The sequence below is a fragment of the Podarcis vaucheri genome (assembly GCF_965113315.1).
Source record: "Podarcis vaucheri genome assembly, chromosome: 4".
Lineage (NCBI taxonomy): Eukaryota > Metazoa > Chordata > Lepidosauria > Squamata > Lacertidae > Podarcis > Podarcis vaucheri.
In genome coordinates, this window is record NC_138762.1 from 97091265 (window position 1) to 97111905 (window position 20641).

At 42.7% G+C, this 20641-nt stretch overlaps 1 protein-coding gene across 2 annotated transcripts in view; it reads left to right on the top strand.

Moving 5' to 3' along the window:
* The window catches only part of GPC6 (glypican 6), an 826581-nt gene that overhangs the window by 423870 nt on the left and 382070 nt on the right, over nt 1-20641 (top strand). For both annotated transcript variants that reach the window (XM_082218698.1, XM_082218699.1), the window contains exon 3: nt 14496-14887. In XM_082218698.1, coding sequence (XP_082074824.1) covers nt 14496-14887 — 392 coding nt within the window. The remainder of the gene's footprint in view (nt 1-14495; nt 14888-20641) is intronic.

The following is a 20641-nucleotide window of genomic DNA, read 5'->3' on the forward strand; positions in this document are numbered from 1 at the left end:
GATAGATGACAGATAGATGACAGATAGATGACAGATAGATGATAGATAGATGATAGATAGATGATAGATAGATGATAGATAGATGATAGATAGATAGATGATAGATAGATATAGACAGATAGATAGATTAGATAGATAGATAGATAGATAGATAGATGATAGATAGATAGATAGATAGATAGATAGATAGATAGATAGATAGATAGATGATAGATAGATAGATATAGATGCAAGATTGCAGAATCAGAGCAAAATTTAGAAAGGGTGGAATGTGAGCAAACCCTTGTTCAGAAGAATAAGTACCATCAAAACAAATGTTCTCCCCCCAAATCTTTTTTTAAAAAATACTTTTTATTAATTTTCAATTTAAACATATATAATCACATCATTATTATCCACTTTACTTCTTTGGCTCTTTAGATCCTGTCAACTTCCTTCCCTCCCGCCTCTTGGCTTTCAAATCTAACCTTTATATCACAGCATTTTATATATTTTCCAATTCTAATATAACTCATTACAAAATACTTCATGGTTTAAATAAATATAGAAAGGTAAAAAAATTCTCATTACAAGTCTTCAGATAGCCCTACTAGTGTTGTTAATTGCTTACAATGATCGTTCAAATATTGTATAAATTTACTCCAGTCTTTTTGCAAAACTTGATAATGCTGGTTTCGTTGGATTTTTCCCATCAGCTTCGCCAGTTCCGCAAAGTCCATCATTTCCACCTGCCGCTCTTTTTTCGTTGGTACTTCTTGTTGTTTCCATTTTGGGGCTAAAAGAGTTATTTCTCTCCCAAAATCTTGTGTATACTTCAAAATACTTTGGTGCCCAAGTTAAACTCAGTGATGAGAGATTGGCAAAAGATAATTGACACATTCATATGAAAAGAGAGAAAATATCATCATAAGTAGACTGGGTATACCTAGGTATACCAGAGACTCAGCTATACAGCTGCAAATATAGCATTTTAAGTGTGTTTTAAGTGCATTATACAAATGTGAGGAACGCGGGTGGCACTGTGGTCTAAACCACAGAACCTAGGGCTTGCCGCTCAGAAGGTCAGTGGTTCGAATACCCATGACACGGTGATCTCCCATTGCCCGGTCCCTGCTCCTGCCAACCCAGCAGTTCAAAAGCATGTCAAAGTGCAAGTAGATAAATAAGTACCGCTCTGGCAGGAAGGTAAATGGTATTTCTGTGCGCTGCTCTGGTTCGCCAGAAGCGGCCTAGTCATGCTGGTCACATGACCCGGAAGTTGTACGCCGGCTCCCTTGGCCAGTAAAGCAAGATGTGCGCGCATCCCCAGAGTCATCCACGACTGGACCTAACGGTCAGGGATCCCTTTATCTTTACCTTTATACAAATGTGACACCAGACGGTGATGTTGAGTTTATGACAAATTCAGTATATTTTTCAGAAATTTTTAAAAAGTATTTACACAGCGTTTTTCATATGTGTCTAGATTCCACCCAGATACCTGGAGTTATCATGAAGCAACTGGCTTAGGATGGTTAGCACAAGCAACTGATACAGGGGGAAAAAATTTAGACCATTGATAGAACATTCGTTCAGTCAAGGGAAACATTTTAAAATGGTTATGGTTATAGAAAAAGGATAAGAGCATTGGACCCAACTCCTAGGGATGGAGCTCCCTTCAGCCCTCCCATAAAATATTTGAAAGTGGCAAGGACCCGCAAAGTTGATGGGCATGGCCATTATAAGTTACAGTTGTAAATGTTATATAATAAATATTTGTCTTAAAATCTGGCTGAGCCAAGGTTAGGGACTTAATGCCAGCAGAAACAGGAATCAGCTGGCTAATCCAAAGTTCTGCTGCATCCTAAATTGCTCATGCCAGTGGATGTTTCCATGGGATTGGCCCCTAGGTTAGAAACCTATCAAGAGTGGGAGCTGATAGGAATTATGAGCAGGTGAGCAAATGATTCCATCTGTTTATTTACTATTATACATAAGGACACATTTAAATGATATGACACAATAATAAGCGTGAAGGAAAGACAGATTTTGAGATATTGTTAGAAAGAACAAGATGGGAACCTTTTTCTAAGATTTGTCAAATATTGTTAAAGAAATATCACTAAAAATGGGATTACATTGAGGTGGAATAGACATGCAGAAGGAAATACCTATAGGTATGTTTAGGAAAAGATCCAGTTTTCCAGTTGAAACCAACTATAACTGCATTAAAATGGCAGTTCAATGCTGCTGGTTGAACTCTCTGGAAGAACAACATGAGTAGCAGAACAAGGGATGTTAAATGCTGGATTCAGCATGTGATGGAGGTACAATAATGCAAAAACCTGTTGGCAAATGGTTATATCCAACATTAAAGAAATGCTTCCGGTAGAAATAAGTTCAACTCCTTATTATGCCTTGCAAGAATGACTCTTGCAAATTTAAAAAAAAAAAATATCTAAGAGTTGGTATCAGAAGCAGATTCGTAAAATTTTCACAGCTCCAAATGTCATGACACACTTTTCAACTCAAGAAATGTCTAAAAATGCACGTCAAAGTGCATATTTTGAGAGAAAACGGAGCTGGGCTGGAAGTGCACATTGTAAGAGAAAAATATTTATGCAAATGAGGGGAAACATCTTACAATGTAGTTTAAATACACATTTAAATGGGGGGGAATTAAAGTTGTAAATTAATGTGCAAATGGGATGAAACAGACTTACGAGTCAGAGGTACTGAAAAATAGACTGGTGTTTCCATCTCTAGTTCTTTCCCAATTTAAAACAGAGCATTGCTCAGAATGCGGGTTTTGAAAGACACACAAACACACACACGCAAAATCACCAAAAAGAGGGGGTGGGGGGAACTTTACGTTGGCAAATGATCTGTCAAGTGACCCATGAAGAAAATCAAGATTGAGTTGCCCTTTGAAATAAACCTATTTGAATTTTATTATCTTCAGAGCACCTTGTGTCTCTAATCTTGTGAAAGGTTAGTATTCCATCCATCAGTGGAAGATTAGAGCGCTCCTTGACGCCTGTGCTTGATGATAACTGAATGCAGCACTTGGGGCCAGAGGAAAGAAGATTCATTACCATCAGCCATTCTCAGGAAGATTGGGTAAACAGTCATTTGGGGGGAAAGCAGGTTCTCTAGGCAGGCCACCTATATCCTTGGGTCAAGATGGCAAAAATCAGAGGAGCAGGTTGTCACCGAAGATTTTAAACCTTTTAACAACAAGCCCAACTAAGGCACAGACATCTTATTCCCAGTAGCATTCTGCCATTCTCACCTCCTACTCTGAATTGCTGATTACTAGTCTTAAAATATTTCTTTCTCTCTGCTTGAAATAGCAATGCTTTTTTCAGGACTGCTGTAAAGAAGCAGGTGAATGGAATATGTGCGCACACACACATGCACAGTATGTATATATTTATATCCAAGCTTAAAAGAAGCATAGATTCAGTACAGCAGCTGTGACAATTAGGGCAGTTAAGATAAAAGGATCAGATCATGTATGCCAAAGGCAAGCTTTATGACATTACTGGAAAAAAATCTAACTTCATGTATTAATTTGCAGTGTGCTTTCCCTTTGTTTTAGATAATAGCTATATTTTTTGTGCGCGACAGCCTCTCTTGAAAGCCTGGCTGCTGTTAAATGCAGACCCTGGAATTGTGGTTCCTTCACGGACCTCTTTCTTTTGAGCTTTAATATTTGTGATCAGGATGAAATCAGCAGTTCAAGTAATGACCTGGCGTCTAACTTTCTAAAACGGTGTGTGATTTTTGCATCCCGGCCGTATCAGCGTTAAGTAACAGCATCCCTGAGCATCACCTTGAAAAAGCAGGAGGTAATCCAAGGGATTAAACATGCCTGCAGTTTGGTCCATTTGTTCCAGTAAACTACTCCTGGGAGATATGCCAAATCCCTGGCCTTCTGCTGCTCCATGTATTCATTTGAGAAATCACAGACACACAGAACTTTAAAAGAAGGGGGAGAAACTGTGAATGAATAGGGGAGGTCGGTGGGCAGTCAAAGACTCCCAGGATGGGGTTTACACAGTATTTATGGAAGCCTTCTTCCCATGTTATGCTGCCATGAAGTTCAAGTGCTCCTATCTGTTCCTGAAAACTTCTTAAAATGGACTATGTAGGGACTTAAATGGACTAATGCTACAGCTTTTCCTCTCTCTCTCTCTCTCTCTCTCTCTCTCTCTCTCTCTCTCTCTCTCTGTGTGTGTGTATGTGTGTGTTTTTTAAAAAATCCAGCTGTGGAAGGGGGAGTTATCTAAATTGCCTTTTGATTAGATGCTGGAGATGTTCTTAGATGATTTCTAAGTTGAAATGAGGATTCAGCAACCTTATGAAATAATGCACAACATATATATATATATATATATATATATATATATATGCTTTCGTAGATTTTCACGGGTACAGGAATGCAGGTTTTGGTGTCTTCGGGTGTAGAAGAAAAGGCACACTAATCTAGGAACTTCCTCTCTGCCCAGAACGTTGGAGGCTATACACCACACCCCTCAACAGTATTTATAGGAACTCAAACACCAGACTCTGCTCTGTTCCAGTAACAAGAAGCCGAAAGCACCAGCCTGAAGATGACGAGTGAGACCTCGTCGAAACGTCGCACAGACACCCCGACTCTTACACGGGAAGACACCCGAAGACACCAAAACCTGCATATATATATATATATATATATATATATATCACCACCTATTTTCATCAAACTACCTTTGATGTCCAGGGCAGGTAGCAGCACTTGGCATTGATGGGGCAGCTGCTGTGGCCCATAGAATTTTTTCTTAGTGGGTTTTTTTGCCATTTTAAATGCTTCTTTTCATAAAAGGTTGTCTGTAAACAAATCAAAACAGCTTAGCACATGAAGGAGGAATTTATTTCATGGCACAGATCCTCTCTCCTTCTCTCCCACTTCCAATATACAGAATAACACAAAGGAACACTCAGAAATGTGACTTTTCACCTGGCGTGGTGCAGTGCATTCTGCCACATCAGCTGTTCTGTTTCCTTAGCCTGTTGCTTACGTAAGCCAGGCCTGAGGTAATATAATATCATATAATATTAGGCACGACGTTATCACCATAGTTAACTGTGGGCAGGAAAAATATATCTGCCAATTAAAACATAGTTTATATTGAAAGTTGAAATGTAAATATGAATAAAGCACTATTTGGCTATTCAGGGGGTTAACTTGTGCCTAATCAAATTATGCTTATGTCAGTGAAAGTGACAACTGTATTTTCAATGCTAGGTTGACTGAACAGTGTAATTTCATAATGAACCCTAATATTACATTGCTTAATGGGAACTCACACTTAATTACATGCTTGGTAAATACAGCAGCACTTAACATCTAGGGCTATGTAGGGGACAATAAAATTATAACATACTGGAGGTGGTTTTTACTAATATAGAGGCAAATGTGTAATTAGTTGGCACCTAGCATTTTATAGGCTGTGAGGGAAGCTGGGTTGTACGCACATTCCCATTGCTGTAATGAGTAGAGGCATGACTTTTCAAAATCATTCCAGGTTCCATTCCCTTCAGGGGCTTGCATTACCGTATTTTTCGCCCTATAGGACACACTTTTTCCCCTCCAAAAATGAAGGGGAAATGTGTGTGTGTCCTATGGGGCGAATGCAGGCTTCAGGAAGCTATCCGCTAGCCGTGGGAGACCCAGCTCTCCCATGGCTAGCGAAGACCTTGCCGGCACCCAGAAGCTTGGGGGGCGCTGAGCTCAGCACGCCCCAAGCTTCGGGATTAGTGCAGCGCTCCGCTAGCCGTGGGAGAGGCACGCGAAGTCGCGCGCCTCTCCCAAGGCTAGCGGAGACCTTGCCGGCACCCAGAAGCTTGGGGCGCACTGAGCTCAGCATGCCCCAAGCTTCATGCTTAGCGCAGTGCACCTGGGGGGGGGAGTTTTTTCTTTATTTCCCCCCTAAAAAACTAGGTGCGTCCTATGGGCCGGTGCGTCCTATGGGGCGAAAAATATGGTATTTAATTTGCTGATTGCATTGTGTTTAAATGTTGATGTGTTTGTGTGTGTAAGTGGTAAGCAGCTTCCAACACACTAGGCACAATCCAATGTTGCACAAACTACCCACACGATGGGAATTACAGTGCTACCTCGGTTTTCAAATGTCTCCATTGACAAACATTTCGATTTTTGAATGCCGTAAACCCAGAAGTAAATGCTTCGGTTTTCGAACTCGCCTCGGAGGTCAAGCATACCATGTGGCTTCCGTTTTGAGTTTTCCGTATTGAGGCTTCCATACTGAGTTTTCGGTTTTTGAACGTTTTGAAACTCGAATGGTCTTCTGGAACAGATAACGTTCAAAAACTGAGGTACCACTGTAATCTCCTCCTCCCTACAGCCTCCCAAATCTGCTCCAAAGGATTCCCCAACCCTCTGAAGCAGCTTTTAGGATGTGCAGAAAGCTGCAGAGGAGAGGAGAGACGAGGACGACAAAGTCTTAGCAAAAGTTTCAGTAGCTAAAGTCCATTCCACTCTCACAGACAAATAGCATTTCCAACTTCCAAGCTAGCATTTCAGCCTTCAGACATGAGGTAAAGTATTTATTTAATTGCGTTATTACGTTCATAATACACCCGTCTTCCAAGAAACTCAAGGCAGCCTGCATAGTTCTTATTTCCTCATTTTATTTTCACAAGAAGCCAGTTAGGCTGATAGGTAGTGACAGGCTCAAGGGATTTGAACCTGGATCCTGCCCTAGTCCAACAGCACTAACCACTATACCACATTATCTCTCAGTTATGTCCACTGATTGCATACGGATTCCTTTTGTATGCTATATAATATGAAGGTAGCAAACCTCTGGATTTGTTGCAATGGCTTTGTCATGCATCATATAATGTGCATTAGGTACTTAGTTTGGCTTAACAACAGCAGCAACAACAACAACAACAATAAAGTCAATTTGTGGCATGGGAGACCAGGAGAAAACTGGAAGATTTAGACCAGCCTCTCGAAATAAGAAGCCACTCTTTATCCAGAAGACAAGGTTGGCCACAAATCCCATTGTTGGCCACAAATCCCATTGTACAAATTGCATCTCACGTGAGCCAGATATTTAAGAATGCCAGTGTGTGCACAATTTGTGCAGTTCTAAATAACTCTTTGGTGATAGGGAATGATCATAGAGAAGAGTTAAATACTCACGACCCCATTCACATGGCGATAATTTTAAGCACTCACAAGTATCAGACCTGCTTCCTGACACAGGTAGAATTATACTGAAAGGCAAAACACCCCACAGAATACGTACAAATAGGATAACTTAACACTGACCGTTTAATTTTCCAGGAGTTCCAGAGGGTAATATATGGAGGTGTGATATTGTAATCTTTTGCCAAATGCACTTAAATCCAATTCTGAAACATGTTTCATCCAATGGGGTTGTCATTCTTCTCTCTCTCTCTCTCTCTCTCTCTCTCGTGTGTGTGTGTGTGTGTTAGTAGCCAGTGTGGTGTAGTGGTTAAGAGCGGTGGACTTGTAATCTGGTGAACCGGGTTCGCATCTCCACTCCTCCACATGCAGCTGCTGGGTGACCTTGGGTTAGTCACACTTCTCTGAAATCTCTCAGCCCTACTCACCTCACAGAGTGTTTGTTGTGGGGAAGGAAGGAAAAGGAGATTGTTAGCTGCTTTGAGACTCCTTAAGGTAGTGATAAAGTGGGATATCAAATCCAAACTCCTCCTCCTCCTCCTCCTCCTCCTCCTCCACTTCCTCCTCTTCTTCTTCTTCAATTGTGGCATCTGCCCATATATGCTGTGATTTTACCCTTCATCAGATCATCTTTATAGATTTGTCTTTCCATATGCATTTTCTACATGTCCCTAAATATGGCTGCAACGTGTGCTTTATGCTTGTCTGTTACCTCATGGTACTGATGAGAGATAGAGGAGAAGAAAGAAGTGTCTCCAATGATGACTGAGTTGGCTCAGCAACAATATCAAAACACTAATATCTGCTAAAGAATAAAGAAAAGAAGAATAGGTAGTTGATAAAAAGAAAAATGCATGTTTGAGGCAGGCTTTTCTAAGTATTATACTTTCTTTTTGACCTTATTTACAGCAGCATTCTATATCTGTCTACTCAGTAGTAAGTCCTGTTGACTCCCATGAGACTTACTTCCGTGGTCAGTGTATCTGTGGTGTATTTGGTGTAAATTAGAGTATGCATTATACCACTGACCTTGCATTCACTGTATGGCTGATGTTTTCACACTGACCTTGTGGGAACAAATGCAATATTTGCAGAGGTGGTTGTTCAAGGGACAGACCATAAAACAGGGACATTTCCCATCAAATGAAAGAAAATATATTGAGGAAAGAAAAGCTCTTTTCAGGATCCACTATGTGCTACATGTGCAATCTGCCTTGTCAGCAAAAAATTCCTAACAGTTCTGAAAGCATTGACCAAATCTGTTCCTAATATATCACCAGTTAGAATGCAGGATGTTGCCTGTTTCCCATTAGACAGGAATTAAAATAACTCTTATGTTCCATAAAGAAAGTTGTACTTATTCCACATCAACTGGGGCCTTCTTGTAACACCACTATTTCCTATAAAAGAGCAATTAATATACCAGATACACAATATTCTAATAGCTTTAGCTAGATATTTGTGATTATTTCTCTTGCCAGAAAATAAATGTATTTGGAACAAAAGAATAAATTTCCTTTGTTTCTTGCTTTTTCCTGCTCATAACTTACAGTTTTACTCTCTTGCACTGCTCTGCTCCCATTCTCACTTTCCATTCTTCATCTTCAAATTCTTGTGGCTTATATGTTTAATACATATTTAAATATTTAATAGATTTCATAAATTTGAACTTCTAATCTGTTAGCTAATTTTTCTTGTCGAGTGACATGTGTTTCATCTGTGGGATAAGAAAACAAGACTGCAAAGCTGCTACTATGAACTCCCCCCTTCTCATTAACACCAATACATATGTTCGTAATATATGACATTGTATCTGCCAGTCTAGGATTAGGCTTGGATCTCATATGAAAAGCCATAAAATCTAAGTACTCATAGTGACCACAAGAGAGAGAGACAGCTTCTATTATAACATTTTCTTATTGCTAAGCCTTTAACTGTTAACTTTAACATTGTTTAATTAACACAGTGGTGGTTTTGTAATGCTGCAGAAAGTTTATAATAAATGAAGTGAAGAAGTTTCTAGTGTGGCTTCAATAAAGCCACGTGTTAACAGGGATCTTCCTCTATTAACAATGTGAGACTTATTCAGCTCACAGTATAAATGATATACAATGTATTGGATGTAGTTTGCACTTCTGAAAGTAACAGGATACGCCAGTGTGGATTATAGGTGATTGGGAGCACAAACGTTTTGCAAAAAGGAAAACATGACTAGCCGAACTGTTCGTGATTCTGTCCAAAAGGCATTTTAACACGCCCTGCTGGGAAATGGTATTAAACTCATGTGTTTGCTGGTGAGCCTTTCTGACATCTGCTTTCTTCACTTGGCTGCAAAGGAGGAGTAAAAACACAAAGATGCGGTCACAACTGGCAGAGTATTCCGAGATCAAATATCGCTTTAAATTGTTTAGGGTGGAGCTATAGCTATCTTAGGAAATACATGTTTCCAAAACTGTATGACTTCAGACAAAGAGAGTGTATATCGCTGGCAGCTGGAAGAGAAGAACCCTGCACTTGAACTTGCTTCCCCCATGCAAACTGTTCTTCTTTTGGCCATCTCCACTTATTTTTGGTTTCATAATTTATTATTATTATTATTATTATTATTATTATTATTATTATTATTACCCCACCCATCTGCTGGGTTTCCCCACTCTGGGCGGCTTCCAACAAAATATTAAAAATACAATAAAACATCAAACATTAAAGACTTCCCTAAAGCCTTCAGATGTCTTCTAAAAGTCAGGTAGTTGTTTAGTTCCTTGACATCTGATGGGAGGCCGTTCCACAGCGCAGGCGCCACTACCGAAAAGGCCATCTGCCTGGTTCCCTGTAACTTTGCTTCTCGCAGGGAGGGAACCACCAGAACACCCTCAGTGCTGGACCTCAGTGTCCAGGCAGAACGATGGGGGTGGAGACGCTCCTTCAGGTATACTGGGCCTTTGAGGCCGTTTAGGGCTTTAAAGGTCAGCACCAACACTTTGACTTGTGCTTGGAAATGTACTGGGAGCCAATGTAGGTCTTTCAGGACCAGTGTTATATGGCCACTCCCAGTCACCAGTCTAGCTGCCACATTCTGGATTACTTGTAGTTTCACCTTCAAAGGTAGCCCCACATAGAGTAAGGTTACTAGATTTTTTCAATGAATCCGGGGACACTTTTTCAACTTCAATGGATTTTGTATGGGGACTGATTTGTAAATCTGGGGACTGTCCCCGGGAAATGGAGGCATCTGGTAGCCTTAACACAGAGCGCATTGCAGTAGTCCAAGCGGGAGATAACTAGAGCATGCACCATTCTGGCCAGACAGTCTGCGGGCAGGTACGGTCTCAGCCTGTGTATCAGGTGGAACTGGTAGACAGCTGCCTGGATACATAATTGACCTGTGCCTCCATGGACAGCTGTGAGTCCAACATGTCTCCCAGGCTACGGGCCTGGTCCTTCAGGGGCACAGTTACCCCATTCAGGACCAGGGAGTCCTCCACACGTGCCTGCTTTCTGCCCCCACCCCACCCTGCACAGTACGTCTGAGCTTCTCTGAAGAAAAATCAATTAAAATTGGGTCATGGTGGAAATCAGCTACTGCAGATGCATCAAGCACCTCCTACCATCCACTGACAAGTGCTTCCTGACCCACGTGCAAATTAGTCAAAAACACTGTGCTTGGAAATCATAGAATCATAGAATCCTAGAGTTGGAAGAGACCGCAAGGGCCATCGAGTCCAACCCCCTGCCAAGCAGGAAACACCATCAGAGCACTCCTGACATATGGTTGTCAAGCCTCTGCTTAAAGACCTCCAAAGGAGGAGACTCCACCACACTCCTTGGCAGCAAATTCCACTGTCGAACAGCTCTTACTGTCAGGAAGTTCTTCCTAATGTTTAGGTGGAATCTTCTTTCTTGTAGTTTGGATCCATTGCTCCGTGTCCCCTTCTCTGGAGCAGCAGAAAACAACCTTTCTCCCTCCTCTATGTGACATCCTTTTATATATTTGAACATGGCTATCATATCACCCCTTAACCTCCTCTTCTCCAGGCTAAACATGCCCAGCTCCCTTAGCCGTTCCTCATAAGGCATCGTTTCCAGGCCTTTGACCATTTTGGTTGCCCTCCTCTGGACACGTTCCAGTTTGTCAGTGTCCTTCTTGAACTGTGGTGCCCAGAACTGGACACAGTACTCCAGGTGAGGTCTGACCAGAGCAGAATACAGTGGCACTATTACTTCCCTTGATCTAGATGCTATACTCCTATTGGTGCAGCCCAGAATTGCATTGGCTTTTTTAGCTGCCGCGTCACACTGTTGGTGCACTATTCTGCAGGTTTCCTTCAGAAGTCCTGTTTCATCCTCAGCAAAGCTTGAGATTACTTGATGCAACCTCTTCCATTAGGGAAGAGCGCTAAGGATTTTGCTTGGGGGAGAATCATTTTGCTTGGGGGAGAATCATGAGTCAACCATGTGAAGGGAACTACAGTCAATAGCAAGTGATTGGTACCTTTCGCTGGACAAGTGGCATTGCAAACAGCAGCAACAAGGGGTTTCACTTTATTTGGGACTGTAGTGTAGGGGCAATGGTTTGAAGCCCCTCCTCTTGCCACAGTTCTGATCTATCTCCTCCTTCCACTGCCCACTTATCAAAAAGACATATAATATGTGCATGGAGCCACAAACTATGAAGAATCAAATACAGTGGTACCTCCGGTTACATACGCTTCAGGTTACAGACTCTGCTAACCCAGAAATAGTGCTTCAGGTTAAGAACTTTGCTTCAGGATGAGAACAGAAATCGTGCTCCAGCAGCGTGGCAGCAGCAGGAAGCCCCATTAGCTAAAGTGGTGCTTCAGGTTAAGAACAGTTTCAGGTTAAGAACGGACCTCCGGAACGAATTAAGTACTTAATCCGAGGCACCACTGTAAATGTTCCATGAACAGGAATGGTAGGAGTGCTAAGTTACTGAAATGGAGGCAGAATGTCTTCCCACAGTCGATACGTGAGATGATGGGTACTCCAAATGTAGCAATGGGTGCTCCAAGAACAGCAGCAGACAGAACACTTCTTCCAGGATAATGAACTGTTTCCATGATAATTCTTCACCAGCAAATTAATTGTCCCCAAAGGTACATCAAATGGCCATGGATCAGCAATCACTTAAAAGTGTAGTAAGCTTACAATGTTCTGTTTTACAACACGCGGTTTTCTTTGGTGTGCACTTATAAAAAAAACCAGTTTTGCACATCTGGGATCTAGTTTCCCCCTTATGCTGAACCCAACTATGACAGCCTCATCTGATTTTCTTCTCATTCTGAGCATGACCATGTGCTAAATTAGGCTCTGCCATGATTGCATTCCTCTAAGCCACTCCCTCATCTCCCTCTACTCCCACATGCAAGCCTTTAAAACAACACTTTATTTTAAACTTGTTGACTTAGGCACAGAATTTGCTAAATAGCATTCTTCCCCTTATTTCATACTCAAAAGCAGAAACACTGCCAATTCAGTTTCTAAGTGACAAGAGCTGCATTGCTTAAACAATCCTTTAAATATAAATGGAACAGCTTTTGTAGCAGTTTTCCTTAAAAGCATATTTAACATTTAGGGCTATGGATTTTTAAAAAAATGATATATTCTGCATCCTCATGAGGAATCTAATGTTCTCTTAATATTATTTCAAAGGAACTCTTCTCAATGTCAAATCTTCAGAGCAAAGCTGCATAATATTGACCAACCCACATGCACAGGCAACAAGATTCTTGGCACAAGATTCTTTCTTGACCAGTTAATTAAGGATGGAGATAGGCAGGTTTTTTTTAGTTGAAGGCTGCACGCCCAGAATAGATCTGTCCAAGGAAGTGGGGTGCCCAGAGTTTGTGCAACTACCCCACATTTTCATACACATTACACAAACACACAACCACAAAGAGAGGCACAGAGTCCACAGCTGTCAAGGAGCTGTCAGGCAAGCACAGGTCCTCTGCAGGGCAGGAAAGAAATTGAGGCAAGAAATGCAATTAGCTTTTCTTTGCAGAAAGTTACAACACAGCAGTGTTACTCTGGCTCGACTCATTAAGCATGAGACGTTGCTGAATCTGACCACTGGGCCCACCTACCCCTCTAGCCTCTCACTCTGTATCCCTACCAAGCAGACAGAGACTGTGACAAGCGGGTGGGTTCCTCCTCTGAGCCTGCCTGGCCCATTGCTCAGGATGCGCAGGACCCTCCTTGCGTGGGGTGGCAGAGGAGGAGGAGAACCAGCAGGACTGGAACTGTCCATCTGACAGGTAGCAGGGACCATCTCTGACTGCTCTCCGCTGAGTCTGCACTGACATTGAGCCCTCTCCTGGAAGGGCCTCCTTCCAGTGGCGTAGCGTGGGGGGTGCAGGGGGGGCCAGCCGCACCGGGCACAACATCGGGGGGGGGGGCGCGCTCGCACTCTCAGCTCTCTGCCCCTACCTGGCTCACTCACTCTCTCTCACTGCAGTGCTGGCTGTGCGAATCCGATCCGATCCGAGCCGCCAGGTCGCCGCCCACTGTGGAGGGGTGGGTGCCAGGCGTGCGGTGCGGAGAGAGAGCGAGGGACTATCTGGGGGAGGGACAGTGCAGTGGCCGCCCAGCGCAGCGCTGAGCACGGGAGAGAACCACACCAGACCAGACCAGGCAGCAGCAAGAAGAAGCTGGCAGCGACGGCAGGTTAGGGGTTAGGGGACGCAAATTACTTGCCTTGCCCCGGGTGCTGACAACCCACGCTACGCCACTGCCTCCTTCTTCTGACCACCCTACCCTTGATTGCTCAAGCCTCCCCGGACTGCTCTCCAGTGTCCCACAACCATGATCCGAGGTCTAAATTGTCTTCTGCGTCATCTTTGGTGGGCTCTAGGCCAGGCGGCACCCATCGTTCTTCCTCAGCCAGCCAGTCTCTGACAATAGCTGACTGGTGCAGATCAGTGGAAGAGTGCAGCTGAGTGCTGCAGTGGGACAGAAGATTGTGCTCTTTCTGCTCTACAGTGTATTGGTTAAGGAGTGAAGAAAGTACAATTTTGATATCCTACCTATACAGTAGTTGTCTGGGCAGGGAGGCTGAAATGTCTCCCTTCAGCTCAGTGCTATGATGTTACCCCAGTGCTCTACAACACATTCAGAAGGTGCCTGGTGAGTTTGGGGTCTGATTCTGGCACCCCCTTGCTTTAAAAGTTGAAAACAAATGTGACACGCTGTCCTAATCCTGATTATCACTAATATTGTTTGCTTTCCTTCATATTATATATTGTTTTCCTTACGCTTATGCTTCTATTTTGTATAGAATTTTTCCGAGAACTCCTGGAGAATGCCGAAAGATCTTTAAATGATATGTTTGTACGGACATACGGCATGCTGTACATGCAGAATTCGGAAGTGTTCCAGGACCTCTTCATAGAACTGAAACGGTATTATACAGGAGGCAACGTGAACTTGGAGGAAATGTTGAATGACTTCTGGGCTCGGCTATTAGAGCGAATGTTCCAGCTCATAAACCCCCACTATCATTTCTCTGAGGACTACCTAGAGTGTGTAAGCAAATACACAGACCAGCTTAAGCCTTTTGGAGACGTACCCAGGAAACTGAAGGTTCAAGTGACAAGAGCTTTCATCGCTGCAAGGACCTTTGTTCAGGGACTGACCGTAGGCAGAGAAGTTGCTAACAGAGTATCTAAGGTAATCCAAATTATTTCTTTTCATTGCTGGTTCTTTCCTGTCAATGCTTCACTGGAGCCTTCATCTCCTATTCCATGCTGTCCTTTATGGTGCGCAACTTTCAATCTATGCCACAATTATAGCTGAAAGGCAAGTTTGTTGACGTGTAACTGTGGGATGTTTTCTTCCTTGGACTAAGTCAAGATGATAGCTATACTGTTGAGATTTCCATTTAGAAAGGAACATATGTCAGTATTTATGTAGCACAAATCCCTTTATAGGGATGCCAGCCTGCCTGACCCACATCTCCCCCTCCTTCTGAGTCTCAGTCTCTGAGACCTGATTCCAGCATACAGAAGAAGTAACATGATGAGGAGCTCTGGAGTACAACTAATGGATTTCATGTTGGATGCTGCAGATGGAAAGCTAGCCTGTAACGAATGTCTGAGGGTGTATGAGGTGGACAGATCTGTCAGTGTTGGTTTTTCTCTTTTCCTCATGTTATTTAAGTTCAGTCAAACTCTTTTCTGCATCAATTTGCCTTTTTTAAAGAAAGTAACCTCCTCCATTCAGATACACATTTCCAAGCACATTTCTTCAAGCGTTTCCCTCCAGCACAATACATTTCTGTATGTTATTTTCACCAAAATCCACATTTTTCTGTGCTCTTTTCCCAATGCACACATTCTGCACATGTGTTTTGCCTGGAGAACTGCATCACAAAATGTAGAGAAGTGTAAATTTATAAGGACAGCTTCATTTGATTCCAGGATTGATTTACAGTGGTGCCCCGCAAGACAAATGCCTCGCAAGATGGAAAACCCGCTAGACGAAAGGGTTTCCCGTTTTTGAGCTGCTTCGCAAGACGATTTTCCCTATGGGCTTGCTTTGCAAGACGAAAACGTCTTGCGAGTGTTCCGATATTTTTCCGCTTCCCACCCTTTTTCTAAGCCGCTAAGCCACTAATAGCCTTTTAGCTGCTAATCTGCTAAGCCTTTAATAGCCGCTAAGCCTTTAATAGCCGCTAAGCCTTTAATAGAGCTAATCCACTAAGCCGCTAATAGGGTTGCTTCGCAAGACGAAAAAACCGCTAGACGAAGAGACTCGCGGAACGGATTAATTTTGTCTTGCGAGGCACCACTGTACAGAGTGTAAATTAGGTAGGTGCGAATGGAACAAATTTCTTCCACATCACCAGAAGTTGTAGGATCTAAGGGCAGACTAGGTATCAAATGAGAGATTTGTGTCATTAGGATCTCCCAAGTTTGTTCTTTTTTTTCTCAGATGAGGGCAAGGCTCTCTTCTCTTCTCATTTGTTTTTCAGTATATAAATCCAAACCATATGCTTGTCAGCTAAAGAGGAAACAAAACATGTAAATACATGACATCAGTATCCCAAAAGAAGGATTGTTTGATCAAAGGTTATGTCCCAAGCAGAGCAGTGGAACCTGAGGACTGATGATGAACAAAACCATGATTGTCATTTTTATATATGTTGTTCTTTGCAAAGCCATTAGTTCTGACTCATGACTTTGGATGGTGCTGATAAGAGGTTCCGACTAAACATCAGGAAGAATTTTGTGATGGTAAGATCTATTTGACAGGGAATGGACTCCCTCGGGAGGTTGTGAACTTTCCTTCACTGGAGGTTTTTAAGCAGAGGTTGGATGGCCATCTGTCATGGAGGCTTTAGTTGAGATTCCTGCATTTCAGGGGGTTGGAATAGATGGCCCTTGGGGTCTCTTCCAACAATTAGCTCAGATGGTTAGAGCATGGTGATGGTAATGTCAAGGTTGATGGTTTGATCACAGTATGGGACAGCTGCATATTCCTACATTGGACTAGATGATCCTCAGGGTCCCTTCCAACTCTATAATTCTATGATTCTGTGAAATAATTTAAATGTATATTATCCATTCAGAGCACTGAGGACCCAAGCCGAACTGTTTGTCCTTACTTTTGTGAATCGTCGCCCTGGTATTCCCCCATGCTTTCTTTTCCAAGGCTTCCCCCACATTCTAGTCTAAAATGAGAGTGTGAAAGCGGCAATCTGATTAAATAATTTACATTCATATCACAGAATGTAGTTGAGTAGGTAAAGAGTAGACAGCTCAAATCCAGAATATAAAAATAAGTCATCTGTCACATTCCCCCGCCCACTCCGTATTGCAGATCTTTGTAATCTACTGGGAGGTGTTCTGGTGCAAAAAGGAATGATGTGGATGACATAGAGTCTTCATGATTAATGAAATATTCAGCAAAGAATTTGCTCGCCTTCTCTCTAACTGTGTGCATGCTTTTCGTCAGTGTCTCTCTTCTTGTACTTCAAGAACTTGCAGCAGCCCACAGCTTTGACATATCTTTAATATAGATAACTGAGTGCTTGCAGTTGTTTCAGGAATTGCTCTATATTGGCGATGAAGTTAATTTCCACTGTGTTGTCAAACTTCAAGAGACTGGTCTTCATTTAGATGAAATTATAAGGAGGACAAAGAAGTGTCACTTTTCACTGGATCACCAATTTTGCAGCAATATCACAACTTGTGGGTGCCAATAGGACATAGCTCCTTCTTTGAGGGCTTTGGATCAGGGAAGCGTGGGTCTGAATTCCAGCTTACATGTGAAAGACCTTGGTCAAGATACTAAGACTTTGTTGCTGTGCTGATATCTGGGCTGATCAAGCGTATCTTGCTCTGAGTACTTTAAAGCAAAGGTATAAAACAAACATGAATCCCCCCTCCCCCCCAAAAAACCACCCCAAATGCTCTGCTACATTTTTCTGATACAAGTTGCCAGGATATATCTGAGCCCTGATTCACCTGGGATGAGCGAGTTACGCCAGGGGAGATCAACTGAGCCAGGAATCCTCCAGCTGAGCTGGAGATCTCCTGCATCGTGAGTTGTTCATCCAGCTGGATCTTTCCATAGGATTATCTCCTTAGATCTGTCTAAGAAAAACAATAAACCACACCCAGAATTTGATGTGGGAAGGGTACATTGCATATTTTTATTGCAATATGCCATTGTTTTCCTTGACCTACTATTGACTTCTTTGTTATAACTTCCTCTTTGGGATAGTTACATGGGAGGTGCCAGCCAAATCACATAACAAGCGAGGTGTCATTATGTAGATACATAGCCAACCAGCTATGTGTCAGCACTGACGGCGAGCAAAATAGCATTGCTCGCTCTTTCAATACTGAAAACGTTTGATCACTTTCAACAGGACACTCCAAAATTGCTACTGTTTGGACAGTTCTCGGCCTTGTTGAATAGATTCTTGAGAACTGTTAACAGAAAATGAACATCTAGGTCGGTCTTCTGAAATGTGGTATCTTTCAGATGTGCTATGTTGGCTGGCACTGAAGGGACTTGTAGTTTGAAATTTTGGGTAGCACTAGATTGGGGGGGTGAACCTCTCTCCTTTCGTAGTGGGCAGCATTGCAGCCGGGCATCTGGGCCCTTGGGGTGATCTGGCTCGGGGGCAAGGGATAGATGTCCCCTTGCGCCAACCGCAGCCACATCACGCCTGCCCAGCCAATTATGGGAGGAGATGCCTTCATTCACTCTATGATTCTAAGTTTACTCCAATCCATTTTTACAAGCAGTCTGTGGATGTCAGACACTGTGCCCCTTCTAGAGGAATTATACCCTCCTGAAAGCAATATTTTAAAGATAATATATTAACAGTTGACCATGCTACAATTAGAAGTGGTTCTGCTACTATCACAACTGACTGGTATATGGATTGGCAAGTCAACATTTGCAGAATCTTCATGGTCAGTATATGAATTCAGGCAAAAGGAGCCAGAGAAAATAAAAACTCCATTCTAGTGCTGCAAAAATAGCATGCCTTTTCCAATATCTCCATGTTGGAAAAATATAGCATATAAGACAACTCTAAGCTGCATCCAACATACATTGGAGCCTTTCAAATTCTCCCATAAAAGATAATTATTATGGTCATGCAAATATCTGGAGCATTTGACCCTGTAGCTAATATCTTGTTATTCCTGCAAAGGAACTTAACAATTAAATTAGCATCTAATCTTTTTAATGGTTATTTGAAAACTTTTCTGAACACCTGGTGTCAATTATGCCACTGCCTTATTTTTGAGACTGACTAAATCAGTTTTGATCACTGGCTTTCATTAAATTATACAGATAGCTGGTTTCTTGCCACAAACACAGTGCTTTCTGGGAAGAGCGGAGCGAATGCAGTAATAGAATTAGAAGGTAAAGGCAAGGTTTAGCAGTGAAAAATGTGCCCTGCTAATTGCCAGTGATCACTTCGAGTTGCAGCCTGCCAGCCTGCTGCTTTTTAAAGACACCAAATCAATATTCTCACAAACTCAGTTTTCATGGTTTATAAATAAGCATTCACCCTCTTTTCTGTGAGGGGGAGAGAAAGCTAAAAATAAAGGTCAATATCAAGTGTCACACTGATTCGGAATATAATTACTCGGAAGGGGGGGAACAAATATGACATGCTGATAAAGCAGGTAATTAGGAGCCAAAACAAATAGTATATTAATGCTGGAAAATGCAATTTGAAGACATTGATAGAGTGTTATGTGAAGCGGGTGGAAAAGGAGTTATTGCACAGAAGAGGCAAAATGCTGCTTCTGCTAGGCCAAAGCATATGAAAGAATACCAAGTGAAGATTGCCTCTTTTCCCAGGAGGTGAGGGTGTAGGTTGGAGCCATTTATCATGCGCAGAATTTGTTGATTCGCTTAAGCATGGATGGGTGCAGACGCACACGTGTGTAATGCTGTACCATATGTATCATTTAAAGCAGCGGTGGGGAACCTGCAGCCCTTCAGATTTTGTGGGATTGTAGCTCCCATTATCCCTGACAGTTGGACATGCTGTCTAGGGTACAAGGAACTTGGAGACCAACAGCTTAGGGAGGGCAGAGGTTAGCTCACCCCTGTTCTAAGGAGTAGGAGGTCAGGCAAAGTGAAATCTGAAGCCTGTGACCAGACTCCGTTTCTTCAATTTAGTAATTCAGCAGTGGGATGTGACGTATAGCTGGGCTCCCACAAGGCAAGACAGCAATAACAGCAAGAAGCTTTATTGAACTACATAACTGGAAAACAGGGGCAAAGCAACTGCTTATATACATTCCAGAAACCCACCGTGATTGGCTGTCTAAACTTTCAAGCTGCGAATCATGACTCAGAGTTCAAGGGCCAATGGCAGAGGCCCAAATCCTGAAATGTTCTGTGATTGGACATCATGTATCAAATCAGAACACAGGAGCTCAGAATCCTTAGTCCAGACTCAAGCTCAGGCAAACATAAACCACTGAATACATAACACTGGATGCTAAACAGGAGGAAAGGGCTTCTAACCACCTTAAAAGGGGACTTTATTTCTCAGAAGGAACACTCCTTTTAATGGCTATGTGAAGCTACCAAATTTCGCTTTTATTGACCTTTTGCCTAACACACCACCTAAAGGTAATTTCCACCTTTGCCCCTGTAAGGCTTGCCTTGTTTCTTTTGATTCCTATTTTCCTCCAGGTAAGAACTTTTTGGCGCGGGTGGCGCTGTGGGTAAAAGCCTCAGCGCCTAGGGCTTGCCGATCGAAAGGTCGGCGGTTCGAATCCCCGCGGCGGGGTGCGCTCCCGCTGCTCGGTCCCAGCGCCTGCCAACCTAGCAGTTCGAAAGCACCCCCAGGTGCAAGTAGATAAATAGGTACCGCTTACCAGCGGGAAGGTAAACGGCGTTCCGTGTGCTGTGCTGTGCTGGCTCGCCAGATGCAGCTTTGTC